This window comes from Elephantulus edwardii, unplaced genomic scaffold (genome assembly GCF_000299155.1).
Source record: "Elephantulus edwardii isolate Elephantulus edwardi_28Jun2011 unplaced genomic scaffold, EleEdw1.0 scaffold00042, whole genome shotgun sequence".
Taxonomy (NCBI): domain Eukaryota; kingdom Metazoa; phylum Chordata; class Mammalia; order Macroscelidea; family Macroscelididae; genus Elephantulus; species Elephantulus edwardii.
In genome coordinates this window covers 14,342,075-14,353,711 of record NW_006399792.1, presented here as the reverse complement: position 1 = coordinate 14,353,711, position 11,637 = coordinate 14,342,075, and the positions used below count along the sequence as shown (strand labels likewise).

The following is an 11,637-nucleotide window of genomic DNA, read 5'->3' as shown; positions in this document are numbered from 1 at the left end:
GAGACAGGTCTTTAGAGAGGGACATCATGCTGGGTAGAGTAGAGGGACAGCGCAGGAGGGGAAGACCCTCTATGAGATGGATTGATTCAGTGACTGTGGTAATCTGGATGGGTGTGTCAGAGGCAATGAGATTGGTACAGGATAGAGCAGGGTTTAGGGCTGTTGTACATAGGGTTGCTATGAGTCACAAACGACTCGACGGCACATAACAACAACAACAACAACAATATCTATCTTCTATCTTTCTGTAGTTATTCCAACACTCAATTACTCCAACAGTGGGCTGAATGTTGCAACAATTACGGAAAGGTCAGTGATTCAAATCTACTGTTTCTCTGGAGGAGAAAGATGAGGCAGTTTGCTTCTGTATAGTCACAGCTTTGGAAATCCTAAGGAGTTGACCTACTTTTCTTACAAAGCTACTATGAGTTGAAACAGACCCTATGACAGTGGCTTTGGTTTATGGTTTGGGTTCTCATATCTCTTACATTTTTCTAAAGCAGTACATTGCTTCAGATAGCCATGCTCATAACTCTTTAAAAATATCCAATTACCTATTTCAGTCAGACTTCATAATTTCTTAACTGAGTAAAACTTTGGAGGGTAAAGTGAGGCAAACAACTACTTACCAGATGGAAGAGGAAGAGGTAAAGGAATATAAGAAAACAGAGGAAGGACAGAAGTGAGAAACTAAGAGGAGAGCAAGAAAGACATGACAAATGAATACAGTCAAATTACTTTTCATCAAAGGTTATTTTCACCTTAAAATGGCAGGGGAAATGTTGGAATAAATAATCCTTTCAAAAGTGTGTCTAGCTTTCTGAAAACAGGTCATCTACCTTCTTTCATATTTTTCATTTCAGTACTGGCATCTCTGATCAGTGAAGTTTGGGTACCACAGATCTGGAAGATTAAACCTAGACTAATGCTACTTATAATTTGAACTTTTGTTCTATTCTAAGAATTTTTCTTTTTTTGTCACTTCAGTCAAAATAGTCTATTAATGGACTCTCTAGCATTCTATTTCCCTCCTATGTTGTTGGTGCTTTTGTGTGCCTTTCAGATGACTACAACTCATAACAACCCTATCCACAAAAGCTCGGAATCCTGCCCTGTCCAGAGCCAATCTCATTGTCTCTGACCAAGGGTTACTGTGTCAAAGGGTCCCCTTCCTGTGCTGCCCCCCCATCCTTCTAAGTATGATGTCCTTCTCCAAGTCCAGGTCCCTCCTGGTAACATGCCCAAAGTGTGTGAGACAGATCTTGCAATTTTTTTATATTTCCCTATTCTCTCTCTTTGCCTAAATTTTCCCTACCCTTTAAGGTCCAGCTTGTCTTGGCTCCTCTATAAATACAAAATCTTTTCTCTGGCTCTCTTTTCTCCTTTCTATAACCTCCTAAAAGATACTTATGTAAAACTTTATTGACTATTTCGATCCATTCCTATGTTAGAAAATTCCAAACTTATATCTTTAGATCTCATTCTGGAATATAGATACTCCACTGTCTGACATAGTCACTGATTTGTCTAATGTTGTTATCTATAGTTGCCATGGACTTGACTTTGACTCATGATTGCCCTAAAATAATGGAACAATACATTGCCAAATCCTTTGCCATCTTCATTTGCGTAAATACATCTCACTGAAGATTTCCCTTGTTTTTACTGATACTCTGCTAATAAAGAGGACACCATCTAAAATAACTCCTGAACTGCTTTATGCATGAAGGAAAATACATACACCCCCATACAAGCCTACCGCCATCAAGTGCATTCTTACTTTGATGAATCCATGTTACAGAGTAGTACTAACCACCACAGGTCCCTAAGTGGTAAAAATACTTTGCACTTGACTACTAACTGAAAGTCTGGCAGTTCTAACCCGTGCTGCAGACTCACAGAAAAATAGGTGGTGACTCGCCTCTACAAAGATTTCTAAAAAAGAACAAGGGCTACATGGAAATGACCATATCTGACCTTAACCAATTCCATAGAGGGGAACTGCCCCTGTCAACAACATCAACAACATAAAAGCTATTTCCATGAGGTCAGACACATCCCTTACGCTCCTACACCTCTTTCTACTCATCTTAAAACCAATCTCAGTGTTTTACTGGGTCCAAAATCCAATGTGATAGCTCATAGACCACACAAAACCATATTAGATAAGCCAAAAAGCAGTAATTCAAGTTGGTAGCCAAATACAAACAGTCAGGACAACTTCTGAGAGTGATATAAAGCTCTTATTTCTGCCTGGCTCTCCCCTCCAATAAACTTGGTCAAAGCCTCTTAGCTCTAGTTCAATGGTGTAGCAGACCCAGGATTCAGTCCATCTCACATTAGGTTTTTCACTGTGGCTGCTAAGGCTGTTGGTTCCCATAGGCCCTGGTCTGATTGGCACAAGGATCTCTGGCACCAAAAAAACCACATTCACTCTCTTGTTTCTTCTTTTCTGGTGGTGAGATTTTCCAGTTCTGCTGCTGGATCCACTCAATTCAATGGCAAGACAAGCCAGTGTTCTTGTGGATTAGTGAGACCAGTCAATTCCCTTGTGGATAGGCTAAAATGCCCCATTTGGATATTTCCATCCATCCACAGTCATGGCTAGAGAAATAATTTTGAACAATAAACCCTTAACACCACAGATTATAACCAAATATGAAAAAAAAGTAAAATGTGGTGGTATTATTAGGTGCTGTAAAGTCAAGTACAACTCACAGTGTCCAAGGAACAAAGATCTGTGTCCTACCCTTTGCCATCCTTATAATCTACAGCATACTCAAGTTCATTGTTGCAGTCACTATGTCAATCCATCTGGTTGAGGGTCTTCCTCTCTTTCACTATCTCTCCACCTTCCCAAGAATGATGTCCTTTCTCAGGAGTAGCCTTTCCTTAAAATGTGCCAAAGAATGTGAGAGAAGCTTCATCATCTTTGCCTTCAAGGAACACTGTGACTGCATCTTCAAAACATATCTGTTTATTCTTCGTCAGTCCGTGGGATCTTCAGTACTTTTCTCCAAAACCACCACTAAAAAGCATCACTTCTTCTGTCATCTTTATTTATTGTCCAGTTCTCATATGCATAGCAAGTAACTGAAAAGACCATGGCCTGAATCAGTCAAACCATAGTCCTCAAACTGATATCATTGCCCCTCAATATCTTGGATAAGTCTCTGACTATATACTTTCCCAGTATAATATGTCTTAGTATCTCCTGACTGTTAGAACCAAGGGTGTTGATTGTGGATCCAAGTTAATATGAAGTTGTCAACAGTTTCAATCTTTTCTTCACTTATCATGATGTTGTCTACTGGGCCAGTGGTGTTTTCTTGTTGTTGAGATGCAATTCACATTGAAGTCTGTATTCTTTGATCTTCTGAAGCAAGTGCTTCAAGTTCTCCTCACTTTCAGTACAACATAATTTGCTTACTTAACTAGTTGTTATGTGCCATTGAATTGCCTGCAACTGATAGAGACTCTGCATACAGTAACTCTGAACCTTGCCCTATTCTGAGCTAGTCTCACTGACTCTAACTCACCTACCCACAGTTTCTGTGTCAGTCCATCTCATCTGGAATCTTCTTCTCCTGTGCTGTCCCTCCACTCTTCCGAGCACGATATCCTTCTCAAAGGACTTATCCCTCTAGTGGCCATATGCCCAAAGTACGAGAGATGGAACTTCAAAATCCTTGCCCCTAAGGAGCAGCCTGCTTTCACCCTCTCCAAAATAAACCTCTTCCTTCCTCTGGAAGTCCATGATATGTTCAATACTCTTCTCCAGCACCAGTAGTTATCTTTTTAGTGGTTCAGTCTACAACACTTAAAGCTATTCTTTTTTTTTTTTTTACCTTTCTTCTTTCAAAGCACACCTCTAATCTCTCTAGAAATCTCAGATACTCCTTTTAAAATACATTCTTCTTCAGAAACATCTCATCATCTGGTATAACTCTAACAAAGTCACACATTTTCTGTGCTAGATTATTAAAATACTCACCTAATTAATCTCTATGTTCCCACTTCTTCCCCTATCTGAAAAGTCTACTTTCTCACAGCAGCCAGAGGGATCCGTTAAAAATATTAATTTATACCATATCACTCTCCAGTGGCTCTCTTGAATTCAGAAGAAAGCTTAAGCCCTTGCAATGATTGAAAGATCTTATAAAGCCCTCTCTCTTCTCACTCTTGCTTGCATTATCTCTTCCTACTTTCCCTGGTTAATTCTTTCATTTGTCAGACATAATTTCATGACAGACTTTGTTCTAGCTGTTTTCTCTGCATATAACACGGTTCCTTCAAGAGGTCTTTAGGGCTAACTCTCACATTATTTAAGTCTTTGCTCAATTCTCACCTTCTTATTGAAGACTAGATTGACCTCATATTTAAAGCTTCAAATTGCCCCTTCATTTACTCCCTTTTTGTGTACAGCCAATGTCCCTTTTTCTAAAATAGTCACATTTCATTTCAAACAACTCAATTTGCATTATCTTCTCCGAACAATTAGAAAGAAATAGGACAAATTCCTTAGAGCACATGAGCTATAATTTGCAAATGAGTCACTGAGCTTCAGCATCCAGGCATGTTGCAATCATGTGTGGTTACAGACTAAGGAAAAAGATTTGTTTTCCTCTCTGTGTGCGAGAATGGTGAAGGATGACAGAGGTAAGAGGAAGGGGGGGGGTGCTGAAAGAATACCATTTCAGTGAGTTAAGCACCAATCAACTACATACCACAAACGTTTGTAACATCAACCACATCCTGAAAGACCAGAAAATTCTACAAATTGCCACATGCACAAAATCTATGAATTGCAACAGGTATCACAGATGGGAGGGCAACAGGGAGGATAATTTTCCTAAATCAACTAACTGTGGTAAAAGAACTATTCCTAGAGTTCAACAGTAGCCCGAGAGCCTTAATAGATACTACTTTTTCCTAAAAGATTTCTGTCTATTGAGAAACTGTATATAGTTAACACTGAGTTAATTTTGTTTCTAAAGGGCAGCTATCTCCTAAATAAAGAAGTCAAAACACAACTTTGAAACCATTAGATGTGAGAAAATGTTCAGATTTGGGGGTTTGCTCTTTTGAAAAAGGTAGAAATTATATTTGATTTGTATATTTTTTACAAAAAAATATATAGGTTAGTTGTGGTCAGCCCCTCATAGAATTTCATGCTTTCATACGTAAAATTCTAACATCAGAGTAAGTTAACTATTAAGAGAAACTCTTAATATATAGAATAATAATATAAAGAAACCCTTAATAGACCTCATGAATGGGGTCTATATCTTGAAATATTGCAATTTAGGCAATATAAATCAATATTCACAATGAAAATATACTTTCAATAGTCTTACAAACTATGCTTATCACACTGACACAGTTCCCTACTCGTAATAATTGTTTTGTACAACAGAATCAGAGCCAACTCATAGCTGACCCTCAGACAGGTTTTCAGAGACAGTAAATCACATGCCAAGAGATAAGAATTAACATATACATACACACACGTACAGATACACACAAATAAGTGATATGTTACTTAAAATATACCTCTGTTTAAAATCATTCTCCCACTTTAATTTTATTTTAAATATGATTTTATCTTTTATAAACACCAGAGTAAAAATGTAAATTATCATGCTATGTTATGCTGTTACGTTAGGTAACACGAAGTAGAAACAGACTCACAGTGGGTTTTCAGAAGCAGTAAATCATATAGGAAGAGATTGTCCATCTTTCTCCTGAGAAGCAACTGGTGGATTCAATTCACGTGTATTTGGGTTGGCAGCACTACTCCTTGCCACCAAGCCACCAGAGTTCCCTCAAAACGTATGTTGTTGTTCTGTGCTGTTAAGTCAGATACAATGCATAACAACCTCACAAACAGATTTGAACCCCATCCTGTACTATCAGTACTCTTCACCAACACTAAAACATAAAGGTATCAATTCTTCTTCTGTCATCTTCATTCATCATCCAGCTCTCGGATACATAGCAAGTGACTGAAAAGACTACAGCTCAAATTAGAACTCCAAACTGATAGCATTGCTCCTCAGTGTTTTGGAAATAACCTTGACAGTAAACTTTTCCAATGTACTAAACTTTTTTATTTTTTTTAATGGAAATTGTGTTGATTGTGGATCTAAGCAAGATGAAATAGTTGAGAATTTCTTTTTCTGTACTTATTATGATATTGCCGATTTGCCCAGAGGTGAGATTTCTGTCTTCTTAATATTGAGCTGTAATTCATATTGAAGGCTGTATTGTTTTATCTTCTACAACATACATTTCAAGTCCTCTCCACTTTTATCAAGCAAGGCTATGTCTTCTACAGGTTATTGATGGGTCTTCCTCCAAAAGTGGTGCCACATTTTTTATCATAGAGTCCCTCTTCTCAAAGATGCTTTGCTTAATATACAAATTGAATGGGCATGGAGACAGAATATAGCCCTGATGCATATTTTTCTGATTTTAAACCATGTGATGTTCAAATGCAGGCTCTTGCCTAGATATAGGTTTCACATAAGCATGATTAGATGTTCTGAGATCATTTCTTCAATATGAACCATAGCTTGCTATGAACACATAGTCAAATGCCCTTGCATACTCAATAAAACACAAATAGACATCCTTTCCTATTCTTTGCTTTCTGCCAGGATCTACCTGCTATTCGTAATGATATCCCTGGTGCCATAACTTTTTCTTAACTCAGCTTGAACTTCTGGCAGTTCTCTGTCAAGGTAGTCTTCTACCCTTTTTTTAAAAAAAGAAATAATAATCTTCAGTGACATTTTGCTTGCATGTGATATCAATGATATCGTTTGAAAATATCTACTTTCTGTTGGATCACCTTTGTTGGGAATGGGAACAAATGCAGATACTTTTCATTTGAACAAGTAGCCTTCTTCCAAATTTCCTACACAGATGGGTAAGGATGTCCAAGGATACATCTGTGAGTTAAAACATTTCAATTTGTATCTCATCGATTCTTGGGGCCTTATATTTTGTCAATGCCTTCAGCTTGGCTTGAACTTATTCCTTTGCTGCCATTGGCTTTTGATTATATGGTACTTCCTGAAAGACCTCAGTATTGACAAATTTATTTTTTTTTTACCGTGACTGTGTATTCCCTCCATCATCTTTTGATCATTAGATCATTAGAGTTTCCTGGATCATTAGAGTTTCTCCATAGTATCTCTCAGTATTGCAACTCAAGGTTTGAATCTGTTTTTCAGCTTACTCAGCTTAAGAAATACTGAGTTCTTCTCTTCTTGTTCTAAGACTCCAACTCTTGGCACATTCTGTAAAAATATTTTGCTTTGTCTTCTTGAGCTGTTGTTGTTGTTATGTGCCACCGAGTCATTTGCGACTCATAGCAACCCTATGTACAACAGCCCTAAACTGTGCTCTATCCCGTGCCAATCTCATTGCCTCTGACACACCCATCCTGATTACCCCAGTCACTGAATCAATCCACCTCATAGAGGGTCTTCCCCTCCTGCGCTGTCCCTCTACTCTACCCAGCATGATGTCCCTCTCTAAAGACCTGACTCTCCTTACAACATGTCCAAAGTATGTCAGGTGAAGCCCCAGAATCCTTGCCTCCAAGGAGCAGCCTGGTTTAACCCTCTCTAGGATGAATCTGTTTGTTTTCTTGGCAGCCCACACCCTTTGAAATCTTCTGTTCATTTCTTTCACTTCTGCATCTCTTCCCTTGTTTTGGTTTCTTGATTCTCTACTGTAATTTTAAAAGTCTCTTTGGACGTCCATTTTGGCTTTTCTTTCTTCCTTTTATAACAACCCTTTGCTCTCTTTAAGGATGATATCTCTGAGTGCCTCAAATCTATTCTTAAGATGATTTTTTTCCTTTTTTTTTTTGAGATCTTAATGAAATTTTATAAAGAACTTGGATTTCCATTCTTTCATTGTTGCATATTTTCCTCCTTGCCCCCACTACCCCCATTAGTTTTTTCTTGGGAAAAAAAGTTCTTTCACTCTTTTATAGGCCCCCCCTCCCTAAACAGTTTACTATGCAGCTTTAAGAAGACTTTTTAAATTCAGGTGAATTAGACCCAAGGTCATCTTTTGGTTCTTGTGGACTTGTTTTAATCTTCTTCAGCTTCAATATGAATTTGCATATGAGTAATTAATGGTGTGTTCCACAGTCAGCACCTGGTCTGGTTTTGACTGTTTCTCCAGTGATTCTTTCCACAGATTTAGTCAGTCTGATTCCTGTCCATCAGATGAAGTTCATGAGTATAACCATTACTTGTGTTTCTTCAAAAATGTATTTGTGATGACACAATGTACAAAATTCAATAATTTGTTTTTCAGCCAAGTTTATACTGTCCAGCTATCACTACTATACATTTTTAAAAGTATGCTGTTGTTATAAATTCCTTTAAAAGGAAGCTCAGTGAAAAAAAATCATTTAAAAAGAAGCCAAAATAAATATGTACATATTTTTTCTTATATTCATCACCAGTATTATTGTTATTTCCTCTTTCATTGTAGTGTGCAACAACACTGAAATATTATATATTATTCCTGGATAGAACAGTTTTCAAAGGGTAACGTCTATGCATACTTACACATTCTGTGGCCGTGACTATTAATGAGCCCGAGATGAGAGATTTCCCTCCGTTAAAGCTCACTGAAACATCAAGAGTTCTGAAAGAGAATGCAGAAACAAGAATTAAAAGTAGAGGGTTATAGAAAATTTTTATTTATTTATAACCTAACTCAAGAGCTCTGGTATTCTAGTAGTAAGAAGCTGCACTGTAATCCCAAAGGCACACAGTTCTAGGACACCAGCTGCTCCATGGGAGATGGATGGGCAATCTCTTCCCATGCAATTAACTGCCTCTGAAAATTTGCTGGAGGGTCAGCTATAGGTTGGTTCCAACTCGGTGGTACTCAACAAGAAGTTAAGAGCAATTTAACTCCTGGAAGGTAAGATATGAACCAGTTCTGACGTGGTGGAATATAACAGCAACATACAATGTAAGTCAAGAGTTCCTGATAAGTTGTTGTTGTTGTTGTTGTTGTTGTTATGTGCCACTGAGTAGCTTGTGACTCATAGTGACACTATGTACAACAGCCCTGAAATCTGCTCTATCCTGTGCCAACTTCACTGTCTCTGACACATCTACCCTCATTACCCCAGTCACTGTATCAATCCATGTCACCGATGATCTCCCTCTCTTTCCATCCCTCCATCCTTCCAAGCATGATGTCCCTCTCCAAGGACCAGCCCCTCCTCGCAACATGTCAAAAGTATGTCAGATGAAGCCTCAGAATCCTTGCCTCCAAGGAGCAGGCTGGCTTCACTCTCTCTAGGACAAACCTTACTCTCCTAGCAGTCCAATCAAAACTCTTCTCCAGTACTATAGCTCAAAGGCATCAATTATTTTTCTATCATGCCTAGTCATTGTCCAGCTCTCTGAGACATGGGAAACAATTGTGGAGACTATGGCCTGTAGGTGCACCTTAGTCTCCAGATTGACATCATTGATCTTCAGTTCCCTGGTTAGTACAAAGGGTTAATAATTCACTAGACTGATTGCACAAATGCTACAAGGTCTAGTCTTCTAGAGGCTGCTTGGAAGAAAGACTTTAACTCTGTCTTGAAAATTAACACTGAAAATTCTATAGAATACATTTATACTTTGACACACATGATGTAGAGAGAGAATTCTATGTAACTGGTATATAATTCAAACTTGCCAGAAAATTCACTCAAAGAGTAAGAGACAAAACCTTCAATCAAGGAATCTTTTTCTTTTCTTGGATCTAAGTCTTTAACTCAGTAGCGGAAGACAAATTCCTTAAGCGATCAAATTGTTCCCTCAAAGAATCCTTACTGTGAACAGTGACTAGCAAGAAATTCTCCAATCTAAGAAAAATGTGGAATAAATAAATAAAAAATGTAACCAAGCTTCCTAGTCTAAAAAGAGACTGATGAGACCACAAACACTATGGCCTTTTAGTAGCTCTTTGAAGTGGAACTAAACTAAACCCCAATATCTCAAATCTCAGCCAAACAATAGACATGCTTAAAAGTTAAGCAATAACATCAGAGAGGTATTCACTCCATAAAATAATCAATAGTACAAAGCCACAAAGGCAATATTTTCCTACGAGGAAAGCACAGAAGCAGGAAGGTATAGACTATAAAGATGAATGGAAAAGAGAATCACAAGGAGGAAATGGGAAGAGTACTTCTTCGTATTATTAACCATCACAAGAACATGGAAACGGCCCAGATGTCCAACCACAATCAAATGGATTGAAAATTATGGTACATTCATACAATGGAATACTATACGGTACGGTATGCAGGAACAATGATTTTGTAAAGTATTACCTAGTTTAGGTGGGACCGGAGAGGATTATGCCGATTGAACTAACTCAGTCCCACAAGGGCAAATAATCTACAAAACCATTATTGTAGAATGAGTATGAGGATCCAAGGTGGGGGCAGGTGGAAGCAGAGGGACAAGACTGTGCAGGAAAGGTGAGGAGGATTAACCATGGGGTTGTACAATTTGATGGATGGGGGTGGTGAGGGCAATTGGAATCTGGACTGAAAAACAACATTTGAGTTTTGTAAATAAACTGTTGTTGCTGTTGTTGTTAAGTGCCAGAGAGTCGCAGACGACTCATAGTGATCCTATGAATGAAAGACCTTAACACTTGTATAACATTGGTTGTTTCTCTATGTTCATAAAGTTTCCGGAGGCAAACTATTTCAGAAGTGGATGCCATTCTTGCTTCCAGGTTTGTTTTAATCAGGGAGCTCCACCAAACACTGTCCACCATGGGTAACCATTATTGCATTTGGCACATCAGTGTCACGGTGTTTAGCATCACAGCAACCACGAGTTACCTCTGTACATCTGTGCACACACCAGTGAGTATAATAAAATAAAATTAAAAAATACTTTAAAAACACACAAAAGAGTACTGCATCAATATGGAGACTGTAATTAATGTCATAAAGCAAAATCTGTATTGAATTGAAAAATATTTTCTCTGTAAACTTTCACTTAAAGGATAATAAACAATTTCTCTAAAAATATAAAAATTGTAAAACTCTTCAAAAGTCCTAACATTACATTAGTAAAATTTTGTTATATAGCTTTCTTTTTCTCTGCCTAAATTGATTATCCAAAGGGCAGCAGTTTAATACACTAATCACTCCAAGAGAGAAACCTCTTTCAGTCTACTTCTATAAAGATCACTTGGAAACCCAAGTCTAGTCTGACTTATAAGGTCATTGTAAGTTAGAATCAACTCGTTAGCAATTGACATGTCACAGTATCCTAAGCATTTTATGGGCATTATCTTACTTAATCCTCAGAGTAGCCATGAAAATAAGTAGTCATTTCAGCTTTACATATTAGGTACCTGAAATCCAGAAATGCTAATTATCTTGCCCGAAGTTCTGACTTCAAAATCAAGTTCTGAACTCTTTCCAAAATACTACAGAGGCATAATAAAACAAAAGTTTCTAAAGCATTTGCTTTGTCAATATGATACTTGTTGTTTGGATTCACACCGGAATATTGCTAAGAAAGATACTACTAGTGAAGTTCTAGCCAATTCTTCAAATTTTTTTTTAAAAAAGCAAGA

The 11,637-nt window shown here is 37.7% G+C and overlaps 1 protein-coding gene across 1 annotated transcript in view; it reads right to left on the bottom strand.

Moving 5' to 3' along the window:
* ANTXR2 (anthrax toxin receptor 2) overlaps positions 1–11,637 on the bottom strand; it is a 158,130-nt gene that overhangs the window by 53,018 nt on the left and 93,475 nt on the right. Inside the window, exon 11 of the mRNA XM_006885333.1 lies at positions 8,595–8,673. Within this exon, the coding sequence (XP_006885395.1) occupies positions 8,595–8,673 (79 nt within the window). The remainder of the gene's footprint in view (positions 1–8,594; positions 8,674–11,637) is intronic.